We start from the raw sequence: 23,432 nt of genomic DNA on the forward strand, positions 1-23,432 counted from the left end.
AGTGACATAAGGGGAAAAAAGTAAAGTGAGGGAGGTATGGCAGCAGCGGTGATGGAGGTAGAGGGAAGCGGAGGGATGCAGAGAGAGAGGTGGAGGGGAGGTAGGGAGGAAGGTAGAAGGGAGGGAGAGAGAGGAAGGGAGAGGGAGGGAGAGAAAGGGAGGCTCAGTGACGCCGCCGCCGCCGCCGCCACGCCAGTCGACACACCGCCGCTCCTTTACTCTTTTACATGTTGGTGAGTCACGGGCGTCCCCTTCTGCTGTGTGAGGCGTGTATCCTTCTCCTGTCCTTCCTGTGGCGTGTTGCTGAGGGCGTGGGGGGCGTGTGAGAGGCGTGGGCGAGGCGTGTGAGGAAGGTGTGAGTGGATAGCGTCCCTCATGGCGGCTCATTCCCCTTCCCGCCCCCTTCCCGGCCTGCCTCACGCCTCCTTCCCTGAGACAATGCATCCTGCCAGGGGTCCTTCAGCATGCACGGATTCCTTGGGTGGTGGTGGAGGGCGTGGTAAGGCGTGGTGTGGTGAGGCAGGGCAGGGCAAGGCAGGGCGTGGTGTGTGAGGCAGGGAAGGGGAGGCAGGGTGACTGGGTGAGGGAGGGGCAGGGGGCTGGTGGCAGGGACGCGTCACCCTGTGGAGTGGCCGCGCCGCCCGCACTCCCTCCCTCCCGCGGACCCAACCTGCTGCCTCCCGGACTCTTTGTTTGCCCGCTCCTCCCTGCCGAGCCTCGCCGCCCCTTGCCCTTCCTGCAGGCCCGGGGCGGCTTAGCGCGGCGCCCCGGCACGCCTCCCAGCCCCGCCCCGCCTGTCCTCGCCCCGCCGGGAAGGGTTAGCGGGGCCCCAAGCCTTCCCCGCCCAAGGTAGCCATTTTCGTAGCAGGAGCCTGCCTAGCCAGCCTGCCCCACCACCCCCACTATTGACGTTTTGTTAGGACTCCTGTGTGCTGGGTGCCGCCCTCCGCACACCGCTCCTGCCTGTGAGCCGTGGCGTGCCTCGGGGAAGCCTGCAGGTACAGGTGTGTGCGGCTTAGGTGTGCTGGCCGCCGTGGCGTGGCCAGGGTGAGTGAGGCAGGCGAGGCGGCGGCCAGGTGATGGAGGTCAGCCCCAGGTGACCCAACACTGTCCCTGCTGGGGCTGGTCAGTGTGGCTGCCTCAGGTGACCACAGGAGGGGCTTTAGGGATTTTTTTTTTTTGTCTTGTCTAGGCTCTCCAGGTGGGTGCATTATGGCACCTCACAGGTATACTCCAGTGATGTGGCTGCATTTTAATGAGATATTGGTTCTGTTCATCATCATTGTCATCATCAGCTTTTATCAGTACTTCAGGACAAAGAACTTGCCCAACATTTTTAGCATTTTAATTTGTTAAGTTTCAATCACTTGAGTTCATACTCTTAATTCTGCATTATTTCCCAAACTCATGGCTTCTTATGGCCTTTTGTTCATCAGTTTGACTCTTGGTAACATACTAAGTTATTACCACAAAGGAAGTTGCATATCTGTTTGATCAGTGTTGTATTTAATAGATAGGCGATTACCGTACATGTAAAAGTTACAATTTTTTGAGTTATTTGTTTGTTCTTAATACTTGGAAGAAATGCTAAGTTGGTTATTTATTTATATCCCTGACCATGACTGGTATCTTTATTACAGCTTTCATTTATTAATTTCTTTGTGTTGCATTAATACAGAAGTGTAACTTACACCTGTCAGACTTTTTATTACATCTTATGGTTTATATTTCTGATATTGCTGCACCAATAGAAAAATCTTATTTATTTTTGGTATTTTTTATTATTTTTATTTTTAACATTTTTTAGTACCTGACTAATCAATTTTGTAGCTTCAGTAGCTACAGGGTAATCTGCAATGGTTATATACAATTCGTGTGAAAGGTTAGGTTGTTGCCCACTTAAGAGGTTAATCTAAGGCAACGGTAGTATTTCCTGGCTGGACTGTAGCTCCTCTCATTAAGTATTTTTGAAGAGGCTCTTAGCTCAATACCAGTAAAAAGCATACAAAAATGTCAGAAAAATTGCACGTATCTTAAAATGTCTGTTTTGCCTGCTCCTCCCAGGTGAAGAAACGAAGGCATGATGGCGTCAGATGGCATGCTGTCCCTCTCCTGGAACAACCACAAAGCCACCTTTTGCCACATACTCTCCACCCTAAGAGAAAAGGTGGGCACTGCATGTGGAGTTATTGTCCTGTTTTGCAATATTTAACTGAAAATGTTCCTTAAAGATTAATTTAAACACTTACCTAAAATGCATATAAATTACATTGTTATAATATAAAATACAGTATGCTTTAAAATTAGTTTTATTATGCAGTATTTTACTTATTTGTGACAAGTGTTCCTTTGTTTCCCCTCTAAAGGAAAGATACACAGATGTGACGTTAGCCTGTGAGGGCAAGTTTTACCCAGTGCACAAACTCGTGTTATCGACTTGCAGTGAGTATTTTGAAAAGATGTTTGAGCACACACCTTGCAAGCACCCAGTGGTGGTCCTCAAAGACATAAAGTGTTCCGACATTGAGGCTCTGCTCAGCTACATGTATGATGGCGTGGTGAGCGTGCTGCAGCAGGACTTGGCACGGCTCATAAAGGCCGCCGAGCTGCTCCAGATCAAGGGCCTCGCAGTACCTGATGAACCCCCCATGAAGGAGCAGCCCACCAAGAAGAACGCGTACCCCTGGAGCTCCCGGGATGACCGCAGCAGCCCACATCCCAAACGTAGGCGGAGAGAAGAGATGATGACTTCCACTCCTCAGGGAAGCTCATTGCCACCCCCTGACAGCCCCCCCACCTCGCCTCAGCACCACCAAGAGTCCAATCAAAGCTGGGACCCCTCCAAGGCCCACAGTCAAGACCAAAGAGAGGATGAGGTGGAGCAGCGGCTTGGGGAACACGTAGAGCCAGCGGTGGAGTTCAGTTCGCCCAAACAGGAAGCCTCGCACAATCAGGTGGGTCAAGGTGCTGCTCTGGTACCTCCCAAACCTGTTAGTGTGCATGAACTGAAATAAATTGATATATGCTTTTGACATGTATTTTGTGTCAGCATGTTGCTGGTTTCATTTATTGATTGATTATCTTTTTACTCTTGGTATGTTTCCATTATTGTAAAAAAGTCACTTAAAATTGGGATGCCTTATGCGATCTGGGCTTTCTTGATACATACATGTTTATTTGTAGACTTTGTTGTATTAGGTTAACCTGGTAGTTGCACTGATCATGTTTCTTAAAGACCCCTCTAAGCGAATTAATGAGAAAAAATCATCACTCACACAAACCATTATATTATATGTATCAATGCATTTGTGATCAAATGCATATATATATATATATATATATATATATATATATATATATATATATATATATATATATATATATATATATATATATATATATATATATATATATATATATATATATATATATATATATATATATATATATATATATATATATATATATATATATATATATATATATATATATATATATATATATATATATATATATATATATATATATATATATATATATATATATATATATATATATATATATATATATATATATATATATATATATATATATTTGGGGTTGTCATGGCAAGAATTTGGCCCGTCGCTGGTACACGGTAAAGCCACATATTTGGCCCGTCGCTGCTACCGGGTTAAGGATAATATTTATGACATGATAAGCTAATTGGCTGGGTTGAAAATCATTAACTTGTTTGTTTAGTTGAAATAATTTTTGTTGTGTACATTTATTTAAAAAAGTCTTTATCAGCAGAGTTTGCTATATGACCTAAGGGTAATTTTTTATATATGGTGTAAATATTTTCTTTTGGTATACAAATGTATGAGGGCTGATGCTTTGTTCCAGGAGCAAGTGGATGAATCTCTAGTCAAAGAAGAAGTTATTGAGGGTTCAGAAGACAACCAGGGAGAGGGCATGGACTCCAGGATAGAGTACGGGGGCATGGGCGGCGGGGACTCCAGTGCAGGGGGGGATGAGCAGGGTGGCAAGTACTCCCACCAGCTGGATACCAAGCACGGTGCACAACCCCTACACGAGGCGGTGGTGGAGGCGCTGGCGGGACCCTCGGGCATGCAGGGGGTATGTATCTTGTCTTGTTGTATGGGGTGAGGGCTGGTGGAGGGGGAAGCAGGTCTGTGATTGAATGGAAATTAAGGTATCAGCTGTCAAGAGTATCAGTTATCCTGTCCTGGTGTCAAGGTGAGGTAGTTGGGAGAGATGGAAGGGTTAGCAGGAGGCTATGTGGAAGAGGGAAAAATGAGCATCTTAATGGAGTAATATTGAAGTTTTGAGTTTTTGTTTTCAAATATACATGTCAAAGAAATTTTTTTCATTTTTTCACAAGCATCATGATTTCTTGTAGTTAGCTTCATAACTATTACATACTGGGCCGTATTATAAGTCAAACCCGAGAAGTTTCGGGTCCCTACAAAGGCTGGTTTAGGGGCCATAGTGCAAGTCCAGTCTGAGAAGTTTCGGGTCCCTACAGAGTTCAGGACGAATAACTGTAGGGACCCGAAACTTCTCGGATTGGACTTGTAATACGGCCCCTAAACCAACCTTTGTAGGGACCCGAAACTTCAAGGGTTTGACTTGTAATACGGCCCACTAACCTAATTGCTATTAACAAAATTAGTTGGTGTAGAAAGAGTGGGAGTCATTCTGCTGTGTATTAAGCCAGATATTTGGAAACAAGATGAATTTGTCCAAATTTATCCCAGTCTGACCAAGTTTTCTCTCATTGTAGTGGCTGGGGACAGGGGAACTTGGTGGTGGCTTCTCCATGTTGGAAGGCTACAGTGAAGATGGGGGCCAGGAGGCTCACCAAACGTCAGGTCCCCACAGCACACAGCAGTCCCATCAGATGGTGAGTGTTGGAGGACTTTTCTATGCAGAGCAGCTGCTGTCACCACACAAGGCCAGTGGGATGTGTCAAGTCCTGGACCGCATAACTTGCTTCAACAGCTGAATTTATCTAAATGTTGTTTTGTTAAAAAAAATAATAATAATAATAAATAAATCGGGGAGTAAGGGTTAGTCAAATTTTACTGCTCTCTTTTGGAAGTTTTTGCATAAGACTACACTGATGTCACTCACAGGAAGCATTGTCATTTTGAGATGCCTGAGACCAGTTTGTTGGCTGGTCAGGAACTCGGGTGTTTAGTGCTGCAGGAAACCCTCTGTCCTTGCTGTGGTGAAGGCGGCGGCCCAAGACCCTAAAGTAGAGTAGGACTGAGAGGAGACAATCCCATGATGGTCTGTTTGGTAGAATCTCTCTCTCTCTCTCTCTCTCTCTCTCTCTCTCTCTCTCTCTCTCTCTCTCTCTCTCTCTCTCTCTCTCTCTCTCAATTGATTGGTTGATTATCAAGAAGATCCACTTTTACCCTGACAATAATAAAGGTAGATGTCTGTGGAACAAGCAGGCAGGCCTATGTGGTTGTTTTTTGGCCTGCATGCATATCTGACCTGAGACAAACTGCCTCAGTGATTTGTATGATTTCCTTCATCCAAATCACTTGGCTTCAAGGCATCCATAGACTCTTCATGGAATTGTCTCTTGCCTTCATATTTTATTAATGGTGTATGTTGTGTATGCTGCTGCTGAGTATCCTTGTCATTTTGGTAATCTTAAGGTAAGCAATATTATGATATACCTTATGACCACATTGTTGGAAACTGATATACTGACAGTGAATTTCAGGAATTTGATCTCATGCACTTACATACGATCATGCACTTACTTATGATCAAATAGTTGAAAAGTCTCTTAACAAGCAATTGGAGGGTCTCAGTTTTAGTTTTGGAAAGACAAAATGTTGGGAGTCAGAGGGAAGACAAAACAAAGGACCAAAGTCCTTTACTTCATGTCATGTGTTGTTCCTTTCCTGGATGAAGCAAGCCTTGTAGTGATGGGAGAAATATCCTACACTACACTGTGATCCTTGAGAAGGAATGTCACAGGAGGTCCTCTTGTTATGAGATCCCTCATCATAACTGGACATATAAGTATCTCAGCACTATACATTTTTTAGTGCTCATCTTGTGTCTTTGGGGTGATGGGATCGTGTGGGGATCGTGTGTCTGGTGAGGGGAAGGTTTTGGGGTGCAACCATTTGTTTGGGCACAGCAAGCAGGAACTGAAAGGTATACAAATTGTCTGCTGCAGTTCATTCCATCCACTTGGGAAGTAAAGGCAGCAACATTGATGTCACAAATCTAAACTTACTAGTGGCCTGTTGGGCATTTTACAGTTTTGAAAATATAATGAGAGACGACTAGTTTGCAAGTTGCATACTGAATTAACAAAGTATCCTTGAATAAGTTGATTTGTTGAATTTTTAAGTGTGATGTGATTCTGTGCATATCAATACTATTCTAAACAGAGGACTTGAGAAATGTTTTGTTGCAGTAAATAAACAACTGTAGAGGCTCTGGAAGATGCACACATGTGGGAGAGGATGTAACTTACTTGATAATTGGTAGTATTTACAGAGTTCTGAGAATGCTTTTGAGTTGATAAAAAAAACCCTGCAACACATCACCCCACATATGCTGGAAATGACACATAAAGGCAAAGTTGTGGTAGTAATTAATCCAACCCTCGTGGTACATTATTTACCAGCATGGAATAAAGTTTATTATATTGCTGGAAAAAAATCACCTTGTTCTTTGGGGGAGGTACATTTTTTGCCTGAAGTGAATCTAATGTCTTAGATTTATAGTAGTGTATTTTTTTTTTCTTTTACAACAGAGTAGACAGGGCAAGGGTGTTAAAAAAAAAAAAAAAAAAAAAAAAACCTAATGGGAAAAAAAGCCCGCTACTTACTGCTCCTGAATAGAGTAGTGGCCAAAAAGAGAAATCGTTTTATAGCCTGAGAGGGTATTCAACAGCTTGCTCATAAACTTCGGGTCATAACTTATCCACAGCAGCTATTCATCTTTAGGTGACAATATTTTATACCAATATTACACGGGTGGCAGGTGGGGCAGCATTAGCAGTCATGACTCAATCCATCGTTCAGACATTCAAACCCCCGCTCTTACTTATGGTTGGGTGGTGGAGTGTTGTGTTAAACAGTCGTATTTCTTTTCTGGGTTCATGATTGTAGATGCCAAAACCCATAGGTAATCACCTTCATTAGTAATCAAAGGAAATAACTTAGAAATAATACCACATTTATAATCATTAGGGCTATAAATGATGTACCTGAGCCACACCGTCAACAGTGCACACATGCCAGATCTTACATACCTGCTTGAAGCTTATTCCACACCATTATACATGACTATGATGGGAGGGGCCAGACTGGGTGAGGCTGAGGTGTGAGGGGATGTCAGGAAGCCAGACGAAGAAATATATTTATCTGCAGCAATGAAATGGTGATAGTTCAGTACACACACACACACACACACATATAACATGACAAGGTATATATATTTGAATAATGAAAGGAAAATTGAATAAAATATGCTTTGTAATTTGTACTGTTATCAGGCAAAAGTTTATTTTTTTATTATTGAGCTGCTCTTCCAGTTTTTAAATGATCAGAACAGAAATGCTGTATAAGAATGAAAGTAAAAGTATTATACTGAGAAAGCTCTACAATTTTGCATGCGAGTTCTGTGTGGATGAGAAAATTGCCATACTATACAAGTGTGGAAGAATGTTGAAAGTTGCCCATAATTGTGTATTGCTCATCAAAAGCATAGTTCATTTATATTCAGCAGAGGCCTGGGGGATTCATTGTTGTAGAGTCTGGCCAATGATACCATGGTGGGGAGTTGGCACATTCCTTGGGTTCGTTTTTGTTGCTATTCCTTGAGTCCCCCATTGATGTGAGCGCATATGATGGCTGCTGCTGATGACAATAACTAAGCTAGGCGTTCCCAACAGGTGGAACTGAACTGGGATGGTTCGAGGCGTAACAGGAGGAGAGTCGCCGGCAAGTTACACCAGTGTCTCTTCTGTAGCTATTCCTCCGATAGGAAAGATCACATGACAAAACACGTACGCACGCACACCGGTGAAAAACCTTTCGTTTGCCCTCATTGCTCCTACCGCGCCGGCACAAAGAACACTCTTAATAACCACATTCGCATACACACGGGGGAGAAGCCACACTCGTGCCTGCTCTGCCCCTACCGCGCCTCCCACAGATACGCTTTGCAGTACCACATGTTGAAGAACCACAAGTAACTGTCAAATAAAGACCACAAAGCCAGTGTTTGTTGTTATTGCCTTCACAACCAACTGTGGACCTTAGTCTCGGTGAATCTGTCTTCAGAGCATCTCACTTGGATGTGCCTCACGGCCGTTTATAAAAACATTCGTTATAGTATGTGTTGACGATGGTTTGTGGATGATTGATTCGGTGGGCCGTGAAATTCTTGAGAGCAATACAATTTATTTGGAAATTACCACTTACATATTTTTTCCTAAGTGCTTTAAATAAGAATTGAGATCATGTGTAGATCAGTCTTTATTCTCTTTCATTTGATTTACCTTAGGATGTATGGATGTTTCTTCCCAAACCTTCCCATTTATATTAATTGCATTTCAAGTTCATTTCTTTGCATAACTTGGAGAACCTGTTCATAATTGGTTTCTATGCCATTTATATTTTCACTCCTTTCAGTTTTGGCTTTCCAGTCTTTCATTACTATATCGTGCTGTATAGAATTTTCATGACTCCTTCTTTAACTCTTCCAGTATGTTTAATTTAGGTATGGTGAACTTGCAAATACATCTTTCAGCTTTGATTTCAAATAGCTGTCATCCCCTTCTCTGTTTTGTCATTCATTATCATGTTTATCACCTGTTGGTCCATCAGCTGTGCATCCCACACAATCATCCTTAGTAATTTTTCCTGTGGCTTTGATGGTTGAATTTCTTTTCTGTTATCCAAAGTAGGTCTTGCTCCTACAAATCCAACATAGTTTATTTTGCACTTCCTTACAGCAGGAGTAATAAGCCACATTTTGAGCAGTGCAGTGTCAACCAGAGCTTAGTCTCAAGCACAGGAATAGCCATAGCAGTCTGGCTTTGTGATGAGAGTATTACAACAATGCACTCATAAGCAGTGAAATCCTTTACAGGATAAATTGGGGACAGTTTGTCAAAATAATGCAAACCAAACAATTATATCTATGCTGCATCCTGCCATCTTCTGTAACTGTGTGACTAATGTGGGTAGCAGCATTACAATGTCTTGACGAATGTGCTTAATGAAGCCAGGCATTGCCAACAGGTGGGAGTGAATGGTGATGGTTCGCGCAATATGAGGAAGGGAGTCGTCGGCAAGGTGCACCTCTGTCCCTTCTGTGTGTACTCTACCGTTAGGAAAGACCACATGACAAAACACATTAGAACGCACACCGGTGAAAAGCCGTTCACCTGCCCACACTGCAGCTACAGCGCTGCCTCCAAAGACAATCTGAGGCAGCACGTTCGCACCCACACAGGGGAAAAGCCGTACTCTTGCTTCAGTTGTCCCTATCGAGCGTCACATAGGTCAGCTTTGCAGTTCCACATGTTGAAGCATCAGGCACCATAAGCCTTAGTCTCTCATGTGGAGGATCCCAGTCAGGAACTGACCCTCTACAAATTTTCCAACAAACAGTGATATGCTGTGCCATAGTCAGGCCTTGTCTATATTGGAATAGGAATGAAGGGAAGAGAAATGTGAGGAAGATAGTAAAATGTGCTGAGGAAATAAACTGTTTTGAATACAATGTTAATATTACTCCCAGAGTGCGTAAAGACACAGGAATTCACCAAAACCAATGTTACAATGCCTACATATATATTTTTTTATATTGTCCATTCATATATATAGTTACTGGGAATTTCTTTTGATCAAATCCTTTACTCAGAAAAAGAGGCGTGGGGATTTAAGTTTCCTTTGTCTAGGAAATGTGTTAGTAAGGATGCATTTAATGGCGTAATATAAATGATCTTGACCATTCAATATATGTGCGTAATACTGTTTTGCACCTCCACTAAGAGGTAGTAAAAATACATTGTCAACAATAAATATGTTTGCACTAACGATTAAGTTGATGCACTGTTATGCAATCAAAACCTGGTGCAAGTTATGACATATGCCTTTAACCATTACGCTCAGCAAACCCTGAACTGTCACTGTTGTACCACAGAAATCTTGGAAGCTGGCATGAGGATGTCATTTCTCGGCTAATTAGTGCAACAAACAGAATTTTGACACCAATTATAATGGTCATTAATTTGAAAAAACAAAAAAAAATTGATTTTTAAAAAAAATGTTCACTTTTTCCACTTATCTCCATAACTGTTATAGTTTTTTTTTATGGTTTCATCTTAACCCGTACAGCGTCAGATATGAACGACGTATGTATTATTTTTTAATACCATTGAGCGTCGGATACGTACGTCGTACGTGTTTAATGTATTATTTTTCCTGTCACTGGAGTGTGTCAAGGGTGATTTCTGTGGTGGTGCCCTAGTAGACTGATCCTTTGGGAATACTGACCACCCAATATTTTTCATTTATTGCCATAACTGGCAAGCCTGGCAGCCATTATTCTGGGTACAATTTTTTTCATTTGTGTGGATGTTGTAGGTGTTCTTTGAGATCGTGATGTGGAAATTTAGGTGGATGGTGGTTGGAAGGTGGTTTGACAGTGTTGTGGGTGAGGTATAGTGGGTATACTGACGTCCAGAACCGGCAATTTTGTAACGGCATATTTGGTAAGGAGGGGGCACGTATAAACTGTAATTGCGTGTGTGAACACTTGTGGGCGACTGTACATTGAGTTGAACAATCAAAAAGCTAAAAATGAGTTACTCTCTAACAATATTTATAAGTCTGTGCTAAATATGTCGAGAGAAAACGATTTACTCTGATACGCACGTACAATCCAAGAAAGTCTACGGCAATCAACATGACCGTTTCGCTTCCCAAATCGACAAAAAATGGCCCAAAACACTGATTTCTAGGCGACGGTAAGCTAAAAGACGTTACATTTCTTCATTTTTCATGGTTTAAAGCTTTTATGCAAAGAAAATAAAATCAATTTTTTCCTCCGACGCTGGGGTGGGGAGGAAATTACAAAATACCAAAATGCTGTACAGGTTAAAGAACAGATCATTACTTATACAATGGTAGTTTCAGATTTCTTATATGACGTATAGTTGATGAGTTAGGCTTGAAAGAAAAAAATATTGAAAATGTAATGGTTTTAACACTTCTAATTTTAAACATTATGGCATATATTTTTATTTTATTTTTATATGCTTAGCACAGTAACACATTTGAGACAAATAAACATTGTAAATAGTATGTATTCACTGATTTTTATACCGTCACTATAAGTTTATGCAGTCAAACGGACTGCAAGAATAGTTCGTTCATTTTACATCATCTAAGCCATAAATCACATCAAATACCACTGCATAACACTCAATAAATATGCACACGTTGAACCCAGGAAACGCATTATTGAATAAATAACAACTTTGAGTGTTACAAACGTATTTGTTCTCTGCCCTTACAACTACATGGCCGACAATATCACTCGTTTTTTCAAAGTTTTTCTCTTTAAAACCTCTAATTTCTGGTTTCAACACATTTCACTGTGATATCAATATACAAATCCTATAAAATAAAGGCTATTTCTGTGGTTATATCGCGAATCTTTGGTAAATCTGCCCCCAGCCACACACTAACCTGTCCGCGACCACTAGAGAGGGTCAACTGAAGAGATTTTCTGTTTGTGTCACCAGTCACCCAGGAAAATTTCCCGGCAAGAAGGGTCTATCAGCTTACCTTGAGCCGACATGTGCTAGCCTGTCTACAGACCAAGTATCATGCGTCAATGAGAATTACAGAATTTTTGGTGAATTTTTTTTGTCCCAGTGATGCGAGAGTCGCGTCAATCAGTAGCCATGCTTTTTGACCAGACAATTATAGTGACGTGTATGTTGCTTTCACGTACGCGATAGTGTTAATATTTCTCCATCTCCCATTCTATATGTCCATTTTGGTCTCCCTTCACTCTTTCCCATTTCCATTATATGACACTTCTTCACATTAAACTCCATCTCCCAATTCTTACTCTAATCCAAGTAAGGTGTGTGTGTGTGTGTGTGTGCGTGCGTGCGTACTCCTCTTATCTGCCCAACCTGTGTTGATCTCATGTTTTGTTTTCCCAAAAAGTAATAGCAAAATTGTGAACATAACTGAGAAGTTGGTGGCATAAAGCATCTTAATTTACCAAGTGAGAAAAAATGGAATGCTGGAGTGAATTCTATAATAAATAGAAATAACCATCTCAATAAATGGGTCTACCAGTAAAGTATGTGACTGATGTTGACTGTGCAAAGGAAAATACATGTATATGGATATGAATATGGCTTTGGATCTTGTGTTGCCCATGGGAGGCTGGTTGGAGGTAGGATTCTCAGATGATTGCTCTGTTCACATCAATACATCCACCATCTATTGTGACTGCTGGGCGACTCTCAAAAGGAGGTGAGAAGAGATTGACATGTGTCACCTTGACTCTCAGTGTGACTCAGTTTGGGAAGTAGGTCAGGGCTATATTTGGGTGCAATACACTTAGGAAAATCCATATATGGGAGTGTCACAGATTACTTGTTAAATCAGTGTTCAGGTAGGTGATGTAGAATGCTAAACGAGACATGCCTCTTGCGTCTGTAAGCTAACACTGAATTTGCTCACCGCTGTAATACTATCCAATATATCTGCACCCATGCTGTAGTAAGACTCAACCCTGTAGCAGCGGGGATCATGTTTCTTAATGGTCCCTCCAAGTGAGAAAAATGAGAAAAAATCACCCCTCACACAAACCATTTCATAATATATATCAAAGCATTTGTGGTCAGATTATGTATCATCTATTTTGGGGGGTTTATATCATGGCACAAATTTGGCCCGGCGCTGCTACCGGATTAAAGTGCGGCTGTAAGGTGCCATGCGAGGAATAATCTGGGAGTACAGCGTTGCCACGTTTTTAACCCCACGTTGGTTGCCTCTCTCTCTCTCATGGCATTGCCGCCACGAGGATTTGAATGTATTTTTCTTACTTATGTCAGCTTATTTTAACATACATTCCTCCATGATATAATCTAAATATAATTGTGAAACTACTTACATATCCCAAAACGAAAGGGAAACTCAATAATAAGTATAGCTTTTTTTTGACATGTTTCTTTATATGCTTATAAATATCTTATCCATTGTAAGTTAACTGCTCTTTCATACGTTATAATGCTAAGATTAAATGTGTATGCATATTTGCTGATCATATTTGCCATGGTTTTACTTATATTAGAACATTTCTACATCGCGGGCTAGGAGACACCTGGCAATGCTGTACAAGGGGATCCCCTATGCTGACCCCCCCCACAACCGCACGTTTAGCCGAGCCAGACTATAAGAATCTGTGGGCCCAGGTTCATTCTGGCCAAGGCAGTCTGTTTGCAGCCCATTTAGCTGTTCATTCTTCTTTTTGGGTTGGTTGATAAATGTGTACCTGGGGAAACTTTGGAGAGGTAAACTGTGGTTAAGTAAACTGCTGTGCTGCATTCCACATCCATACCTCTGATGCACATGAGTGTTGGGAGGAAAATACTTTTTCTCATACCTTTTTCTACCCCTGTGCTCACATACCTTTTCATAACTCTTCATAGTTCCTATTACTTGTCTAATCTTCTCTGTTCTCTTCCTTTCCCCGTACCTACATAGAGCTGTCCTTAAGTATTTAAATTCACTTACTTCTTCCATCTTCTCTTCCCCTGCCAAAAGTTGTGCTGTCCTATTCTGTATGGCTTTGCCTTTTAAATACCTAGACCTTAACCTTGCCTACATTTACATTGAGCTTTTGTATTTTACACACCCTGTCAAATTTATCTTTAGTTCTCTACAGCATACTTTCATTTTCTGCCAACAAAGCTATATCATCTGCAAATAGGCCTGCCACAAGGTCTTCATATCTAATTTGTACTTAAAACTTTTACTCTGGCATTCAATTATCTCATGATTATTCATTTATTTATTGAAAGAAAATGTAACATCACACTCCTGTTTCACACCATCAGCAAATCTCTCATTCAGGCACTTGCATCCTGATACAAAATCTTGGTCCCTTCCCATTCCCAGCACATCCCATAAAATCTTTTTTGTCGACTCAAAGTTGTAAGATTCATGCTCCTATCAATATTAGCCCTTGGTATTCTTAATGGTCCCTCATTGCATTAGGTAATACAAAATATTGTTTTGGTTATAGATCTTTCAAAACATTCCACCAGTATAAAGTACCACTGCACAGTGATAAATTGAATGTTCACGATAAATAATGGAAGGTGGTGAAATGGATAAATGCCTGTTACAAATTTTGTTTTGAGAATGTAATACTTAAGCTAGGCTCTCCGACAGGTGGGACTGAACAAAGATGGTCCAAGAATTAGAGGGAGAGAAGCTGGCGGCACCATTCATCAATGTCCCTTCTGTTCATATTCCACTGTTAGGAAGCATGGCATGACCAAACATATCCGTAGACACACGGGGGAAAAGCCGTTCACCTGCCCACACTGTCCTTACCGATCCTCCACTAAATATGCCATGAGCAACCACATACGGATACACACTGGGGAGAAACCGTACTGCTGCTCCTACTGTCCGTACCGAGGGGCTCAACGCGCGGCCCTCATCAATCACTTGCTGACACACAAGTCTTGAACCTTTGTGGACACCACTCATTGCACACCGGTGTGATATTTATATTAGCAGTACTTGAGTGCTGTTCCAATGAACTGTTCAGTTCTTTTACTTCATAGACACAGAAAGTATTTATGGACTATTGAATTCTTTTATTTTATGGGTACAAGAAGTATAACTCGAGAAATTGGAGTAGGTTTGTTACTAAGGAAAGATATTTTACTTAAGGTTACACATGAACAACAATGGGGATAGAACATCAGTTGAAATTTTGTTTAAACAGTCAGTCTTGTTCAATAATAAGCATCTTGAAATAGTTTATATATATTAAAGATATAATTTAAGTTTCTGTTGTTTTGAAGAAAAAGAAAATATATATTTTTCAGTGTTAGCTGTTACAATTTTATAGTATATTACATTTTCAAATATATATATATATATATATATATATATATATATATATATATATATATATATATATATATATATATATATATATATATATATATATATATATATATATATATATATATATATTTGGAGGTGATTGGATATAAATATGTTTGATGCTTGTCAGGCAGTATGAGAACCTCTCATTGGTGACAATGACTTGAGTGACGTGGTTATGGCACTCTGACTCTTGTTCTAAGTATTGCCCTCATTAAGTTATCTTGTGACATGTTGGCTGTGGGCCAGAGTGCATCCTAAGTGTTTGCTGCATGGTTCTGATGGTAATATAGTTGCTAAATGAGCTGAATGGGCTGTATTAATACCTGAACCTCTTACCAAATGCATTTTGCATATTATATTTAAAAACATATTATCAGAGCTTTACTGTTTATTTTCTTGTTTCATAGTTCTGTTTGCTCAACCTTCAGAAGCAACATTTTATCTATCATCCGAAGTGTTCATAAATCAAACAATGGCATATTGCATCTACTGCTGAGCTTGGTCATCTGATATGAATTTGAAATTAGATTGTATGCATGACATGTATCAGTGACTCAGTCAGTTGAGGTTACTCCTGCAGGTGACTGCTTTGGGAGTTAATAAATGAGACAGCATACTTACAGCTGACAAAACGAGCAGCTGGAAAATGTTCCAGCTGAATGCAAATTGTTGGATACCTGTGCTATCAAATCACAGCTCCACTTTCACATTAAACAAGGGATTTATTGCCTCAGTGTTCACAATAATATCACTGACGATGCCTCACCAAATACTTTTCACTCCCATTCTAAGCAGGTATAAAGTAATGCTTAATTGTTAGTGACAAACTGCATCTTGGGACTGAGGTAGAACCATGGACTGGTGTTTCCGGTTTGTGTAAATTGTTTTAAGAACATGTACCTACTCCACTGTTTGTTTGGGATCAATGTCCTCACTCTTGCCAAATAATAATGAGTGGGGCATATGCTGGAGACTACTGATGACTTTCAAGCCACAGTGTAAAGAATCATTGCCATCGTAACATGCAGTGTTCTGGGCCATGGCCAGGGTCCAGGTGTTTGGAAATCTACTGATTTAGCTGTGTAGTTCAGTCTGTCTAGCAACACCTTTGAAATTTTAGTTTTAAAGATGTCTTTAGCACAGCACATAGCAGTGATAGACCTCTCAGTCATTAGATGGACCTGCCTGGCCATTGGTGGTGCAAATTTACACATTATGTTGTGTTTTATGTTTATGGATTTATTTATACCTTTGCAAAAGAAATACAAACCTTATTCAACTTGTATGCTTCTTTTAATGGACATTTTAGTTGGCTGCCAACTGATGCTTTTGCAGAATCATTGGGTATAACTAATTAGCGTGTCAAAGCAATTGTCCATTAAGACCTGCGTTAAGCCTTTCTCCCAAGTTGTTTAAGAATGTTGAATCTAGTTCTGTGGCCATGTGGCAGCCTTCATGGAAGTCAACCTCACTCATTGAGTTATATCTGTGAGAGATCTTGAAGATGTTTAAAAAGCTCATAACTCAGAGCAAATTTACATGATTCTGCCGATAGTTTTTCTGAATGTGAAAGTGGCTTGTATGTTGCTCTAGAAAATTTATGAGGATGGAGCTTGTGGGTCAGTTAATGAAGTGTTTCTGCTTCTTTTAGTTAGTTATCTATGTGGGAAGTCACTGAGATGGATAGCAGTGTTCAGAAGCTAACAAAAATCTTATGTAAAGTAAGTCTGGTAATTCATTTCAAGCATTATTTCAGGTATTGAGTTTAGAAGGTTGGTCGGTCAAATTGGTGATGAAAGAAAATCTTGGGTGGTGGTGCAACCAGTTGTAAGGCAAGTCTGAAGGAAAAAAATGGTTAAATGTTGATTGTTCATTCATTGATCATGGGAAGAACATACAATTATTGTTTAGCTTGCTGGATAAACTAAAGTATCCTTAGCCACCCTGTTTACCAGTAGTGAACCTGGATATGATTACATTCAACTAAAACAGGTGTGTGGGATCACTCAAAGTGATGAAATTATTATTATTATTTTTTTTTTAAGGGAAGGAGGGCACCTTAGTATTTTTCCAATTTGATAATTAGGGACATGGATGTAGGAAATATTTACTCTGTAGGTGTTTGAAGGGTAGAGTTCCAAGGTCTAGATAAATAGTTTGGCCTTAGGAGGATTGGTGGTGCTGAGGGGGACTAGTGGTGCTGATTGTTTCTTGATTACTAGACATTTTTATGTATTCTAGATCTGTTAATATTTTTATAACTGCTAAACAACACACAGAAACTTAGTTTGTTTGCACAGGCCACATTTAGGTTCACATATTCATCACTCTGCTGATTGTTGCTTTCCATCATCCATTATAGTTGACTGACTTTATTTTTTTGGTTTTCACAGTCTAGAACCTACATCTAGTGGAAGAAGGGGAGCCTTAGCTTGCCTACATAGGGTTAATTTAGAGGTTGCTACTGTGATTCATTCTTGGGGTTCATTTATACATTTAGGAGTTTGGAATTTTCAATTTCTTGTGGATTTTAAAATCACAGTGACTGTTACACTTGAGTGATGCCAATAACAAGGGCATTTCCAACAGGTGGACTTGAGCCCTGAGGCACCGATGCTTAGCAGGAGGCGAGTGGCTGGCAAGGTGCATCACTGCCCCTACTGTGCCTATTCCACGTTTAGGAAAGCTTGCATGACTAAGCACATTCGCACACATACTGGAGAGAAGCCGTTCACTTGCCCGCACTGCCCCTACCGTGCCACCACAAAGCACACTCTCATCAACCATGTCAGAGTCCACACGGGGGAAAAGCCGTACTCTTGCTCGCTTTGCTCCTACTGTGCATCTCAGAGGTCAACCTTAATGACGCACATGATGACACACAAAAAATGAATATGAAACTTCTTGTTTCTCAAAGTGGGTCTTACTCGAGTGTTTGTTTCAAGGTCTGGTGCCGTACCATTGCGCTAATTGTCAGAAGAAAACTTTTGTAGAGCCGGGTGTAGTGTAACGTACCAGCTCCATGGTGTAGCTGCTTGTTTTTTGTGTTGAAATACTCTCAGGCTGTGCATCAGCAGGCAAAAAAATTGTTGTATCAGTATATTATGAGGAATTTTGTTTCTCAGCATCATCTCAGTAGATCTTGATTGGGTTTTGAGTGTTGTATAGTGATGTGAGAGGTTTGTGTGTGAGTGAGTGTGCAAGAGTGACTGGGTGTGTAAAATGTAAAGCTGTATATAGTCATCACACATACTCCATAGATGGTTGTCTACTTCATCATCACCTTCATGAGATCATAATAAAATTTCAGATGACACACTGTTTTCTTTACTCAGCTTTGTGGTTCATGGGTATGAAAATATGATTTGAAGGTGCAGTTAAAGTGAGTGTGGATTTTGGTTTTGTGGAAAATGCTCTTTTGTTTTTTTGATTGGTTTATTTGTTAAGTTACTCATTTTTAATCTGCCAGATGCTGATAATCTAAATTTTGCAGACCAAAGGTCTCTGAAAGCCAATCTTAAAACATTCATGACTTTTCATTTTGGACATATGGCATGTTTCATAATTTTCTTTTTTATAAATTAAAGTCATTCACTGTAGATTTCTTAGTAATTTTAATTTAATTATGGTATTATGACCATAAAGTGACGGCAGTAATTAAGTTAGGCGTTCCCGGCAGGTGGAAGCCTACACTGATGGTTCGAGGAGTAGCGGAAGAGGAGCGGGCAGCAAGGTGAACCAGTGTCCCTACTGCAAACACACCACAGTTAGAAAAGATCATATGTCAAAGCACATTCGTACTCACACTGGGGAGAAACCCTTTGTCTGTACACACTGCCCCCACCGCTCAGCTACAAAATACGCCTTGAACAAGCACATAAGAGTTCACACGGGAGAGAAGCCTTACAACTGTTCTCTGTGCCCCTACCGGGCCTCCCAAAAGTCAGCTCTGATGTGTCATCTATTGAAACACAAAACTTAAAAGATCTTGGATTGATCACATAACATGTTTTGCATGGCATCTTTAAAAGATGCTGGAGATTTGAAAGTATTTATTCCCTTGCACACACTTTTTCATTTTGATTCAAGCATTTTATCAGGAATTAATGGTAAGATATATAGTTTCTCCAGTCATGGAGTTCTGCACATCGACTTGTAAACACCATGCTACTTGCCAGTCATGGCTCACACACACACACACACACACACACTTTAATACTTTATTATGTTTTGCATAAACAATACAATTTTTATAATAAAGTAAGCAATGGACAAACATCCCTTTTTCAAGCAAAAGCTTTTTGGACACACACACACACACACACACACACACACACACTGGCTCAACTGGTTAGAGCGCTGCTCTGCCAGGCTTCACAGCCTGACAGGTGGCGGTTTAAGACCCGCTCAGGCTGGATTCTTTCCGTTGACTAGGAATGCTTACTGTCTCCTCTTGTGCAAGGGGGATGGGGTGTGTGGTGTGTGAGGTCCTGGCAGTGCCCATAGATCGACTATAAAGAGCTTTTGCTCATGTCGGGAGGGTATATGCTGGCGATTGCGAGTCCATCTCGTGATAAGGGCGTGATGGTAAATCACACACACACACACACACACACACACACATACACACACACATTCCCCAAAGTTATATCAGGAAACATTTACAAAGTTCAAAGAGAATAGTTGAAGTTCTAATACTAGAAAGTCCCAGTTTTAGTAGCACTAAAGTTGTCATAATTAGCTTAGGAATATTGTTTAAAGCATTGAACTTGTGCCGTTTACTTTGAGTGCATATAACAGTCAGACTCAACTATGAAGTCCAGTTGGGTGGGGCCCACTAAGGGAGTTCCTTGGCCACAGTGCAGCCAAATCTAGCCTTTGGAGTAAGGACAGCCATCAGAGTAGCTGTCATTGTGCGTAGAGGTGATGGAGGAAGTGACAGGGCGTCCTAGATTGCTGACATCAGAAGACAACTGTGTCATGTAGAATTGATGCAATTCATTGCTATTATTAAAAGAAAGCAACACATCCATAGCACTATATAGCCTTACTTAATGTACACAGAAAAATAAATAAACAAATTTAAAATAGTAAATAGCTGACATATGAGAGACAGGGAGGTGTATTGGTGGTAGTGTGGCAGTGCTGTGGAGAGGCTTGGGCCCCACACAAACGGATGTCATATTTGTGTCTGACTATAGCACACTTAGGCCTCACCACAGTTGAATATCAAGTTCCATGCTCCCCTGCTTTGGTCTTTGATTTCTTGTACCAAGTTACAATATTAGACTTGGAGGGACAGAAGCAAACATGGACACAATGCTGAAGCAAGTTGCTGCTGCAAAGTTTCAGCTGAACAAAGAGTAGCTCACAAGCTCACTTTCGCTTTAGTATTGCTGTTAGGTGGGTCCATTGTAATATATTTTAGAATAAATTCCATAAGTAATTTTTATCAATCTTGCTATTTTATAACAATTAGAGGCACATAGTTTTGTATGAATGTACAATAAATCTTCTGGTGTATGGTCACATACATTACAGATGTCAGGCTAAGAATCCACTATTGTTTAATCTTAGTGCATAACGGCATGGACTATACGGATGATTGTAATATTTTTGAGAGCTCTAGAATCCACCCATTATTTTCAATAATTTAAAGTTAGTGAAAAGGAACGTTTTCCTGCATGTCTGAGGCGACATAATCAACATTTCCTCATGCACATCCCTGTTTCTATGAGTAGCTCATCATTCACGTGTCACCAAAGGAGTTTGTCATTTCTCATCATGGGGACATTTCATTAACATTCCTGCCTGACCAGTGACCTTCAGTGAAGTTTGATTTACTGTTATAAATTTTTACCACATGTTAAGGTTCATTGTTCATGGAGAGTATAAAGGTTTTAACATTTATTATAATACCAGTGATTAAGAAGGCATTCCCTACAGGTAGAGTTGGAGGAAGGTGGTGCCAGATTTAGTCCGGGAGCAGCCAGCAGCAGGGTGCATCAGTGTAATTTTTGTACCTATTCTACTGCTAGGAAAGACCATTTGCAGGTCCATATACGTACTCACACAGGTGAAAAGCCTTTCAGCTGTGCTCACTGTGACTATCGCGCCTCCACAAAGAGGGCCGTCAAGGAACACATGAGGGTACACACCGGGGAGAAGCCTTTTGCTTGCCAGTTTTGCCCCTATCGAGCCTCTTATTCATTTGCTCTGCGCTACCACCTGCAAAAGCACAAGAATCATGTGTAATTCAGCTGTAGGCTTAGAAGACAATTTCCATGAAGTATTTTTTTAATTGTTTCTATTTTCCTAAGACAAATTTTATACTTGCCTTCCACCAGCGACAAAGAGTTAAGGGATACCGATTAGAGAAAGGTCCACAACAGTGGTTTAGGCATTCTGATCTGTGTGGAGGTTATAGTTAAGAGATTCCTTGCTCAGTTAGTAATATGACCACCTATTTTTTATGATCATTAATCAGATTACTAATAGTCATCACCTAGATTATAGTACAGTTGCAAGATTTTGTAAAGAAAAATAAATGAAACTGCACAGAAAATCTTTTTCTGGCCTTGTGTTACACATCTTGTTCACAAAAGACTACCTACTTTCACTGTTACTTAAATCTGGGCAGGTATTTAGTGTGAGATTTTAGATGCAAAGTGACTGTGATGATTAAAAAAATATATATGGCTGGGGTAGCAATAGTACTTTTTCTTTGAAGTTGTTGATAGCATGAACAACTGAATAATTGAAGGGACAGGAACCCCAAAAACAGAAATAAAATTATTCAAGTTCAATTTTTCTTCATTAAATGTACTTTACAAATAAATATTATAATACATGAGACAATGTTGCAATGTTATGCTCAGTCAAGAAAATATATTTAGAAGTAAAATTCATAATTTGATTTGGGACAAAAAACTTGACCTCACCTTTAAAAATGATAACAACAGTTTTGTGGAGCAATACTGAGGAAACAATAATACTCTGTGCATCATCTTAACCCCTGGAGACTTGCACATCATTGCTGCAGCACAGGAAAACCTTCTTTCCAATATGAGCCAGAGTTTGGGGTTCTGATGAGAATATTAGTCATCATATGTTTAGAAAAGGTAAATCATCAGTGAACCAATATCACCAAGAACATTCTATATCACTGACTGATCTTTAAATTATTCTGTTGTGAACTTATACCACAACATTCAACGCACAGAACAGTATTATTTACTTAACCGACTCCATAAAAGGAAAGAAAGATACAAACGAGTGATTGTTTTTTCATAAAATTTTAGGTGTGCTAACTTAAGTTTTGATCATTGCAAAGAATAATTAATGAAGTGAAGGGTAAATTTGGGATTTTTTCCCTGTAGACTGTAGAATGTAATGGAAAATGAAAGGTTTTGTGTGGGGGGAGGATTGGCTTAACTGCATGGACTTGGGTGGTGTGGGGTGGGGCGTCCGTCTTTACCATGAATGCTGGAGTGAGGCAGGGCTGTGTCCTTGCTTCATCACTTTTCAACACTTGTGTGGACTGAGTATTAGGCAGAGATGTGGATCAAAGCCATTATGGAACATCAATTGGATTTACCAGGGTCACTGACCTTGTTTTTGCCAATGATGCATTAATCCTTGCAGTCACAGGAGATTTTGGTAATTTCTCTCAAGGCACTACATGAAGAGATGAAACCCCTAGGACTTAAGTCTCCTGGGCCAAGACCAAGGTGCAGGTGTTTAGAGGCTTGCTGGATGAGACAATACAGTTTGTTCATGCTTGTGGTGATGACATTGCAGTCTTGAGAGAATTTCACATACTTTGGTAGTGCAATTCAGAACAGCAGGTCATGTTAAGAAGTTTTACAGGAGACTAACTTGTCCTACAGTGTTATGGACTCACTCAGCACGTGTATATGGTTTTGTCAAGTTGCTTGTGCTCCCTGTGACAGATAGGAACTCAAATATTAATAGTGACTTGGTAGAGAAAAATAAGACGCTTTTGGTACTTCAGCGTGTCTTTGCAGAATCATTAGGTATCACTGGAAAAACTTGTGTCAAATTGATGATTATTCCTTGAAACTGAGTCAATATTAATTACCTGCATAGTCTGTGAACGGCAACTCTGAGTATTCAGGCATGTGGTGCACTACCAAGAGGTCGACTGGATGTTTCTGTAAGAGACATTCCAAGAAATGGAGGCCAAAGGGATGCCCACAAACCTTG

The 23,432-nt window shown here is 40.4% G+C and overlaps 1 protein-coding gene across 27 annotated transcripts in view; it reads left to right on the forward strand.

Moving 5' to 3' along the window:
• The first annotated feature begins 89 nt into the window (after positions 1 to 89).
• Positions 90 to 23,432, forward strand: part of LOC126980901 (zinc finger and BTB domain-containing protein 17-like) — a 59,789-nt gene continuing 36,446 nt past the window's right edge. For 13 of the 27 annotated variants that reach the window (XM_050831289.1, XM_050831309.1, XM_050831299.1 and 10 more), the window contains exons 1-5: positions 90 to 233; positions 2,065 to 2,167; positions 2,367 to 2,954; positions 3,886 to 4,119; positions 4,787 to 4,906. In XM_050831289.1, coding sequence (XP_050687246.1) covers positions 2,081 to 2,167; positions 2,367 to 2,954; positions 3,886 to 4,119; positions 4,787 to 4,906 — 1,029 coding nt within the window. In that variant the 5' untranslated portion in view covers positions 90 to 233; positions 2,065 to 2,080. The other 14 variants (XM_050831312.1, XM_050831311.1, XM_050831288.1 and 11 more) reach the window with 12 other exon arrangements.

The sequence above is a fragment of the Eriocheir sinensis genome, chromosome 45 (genome assembly GCF_024679095.1).
Source record: "Eriocheir sinensis breed Jianghai 21 chromosome 45, ASM2467909v1, whole genome shotgun sequence".
Lineage (NCBI taxonomy): Eukaryota > Metazoa > Arthropoda > Malacostraca > Decapoda > Varunidae > Eriocheir > Eriocheir sinensis.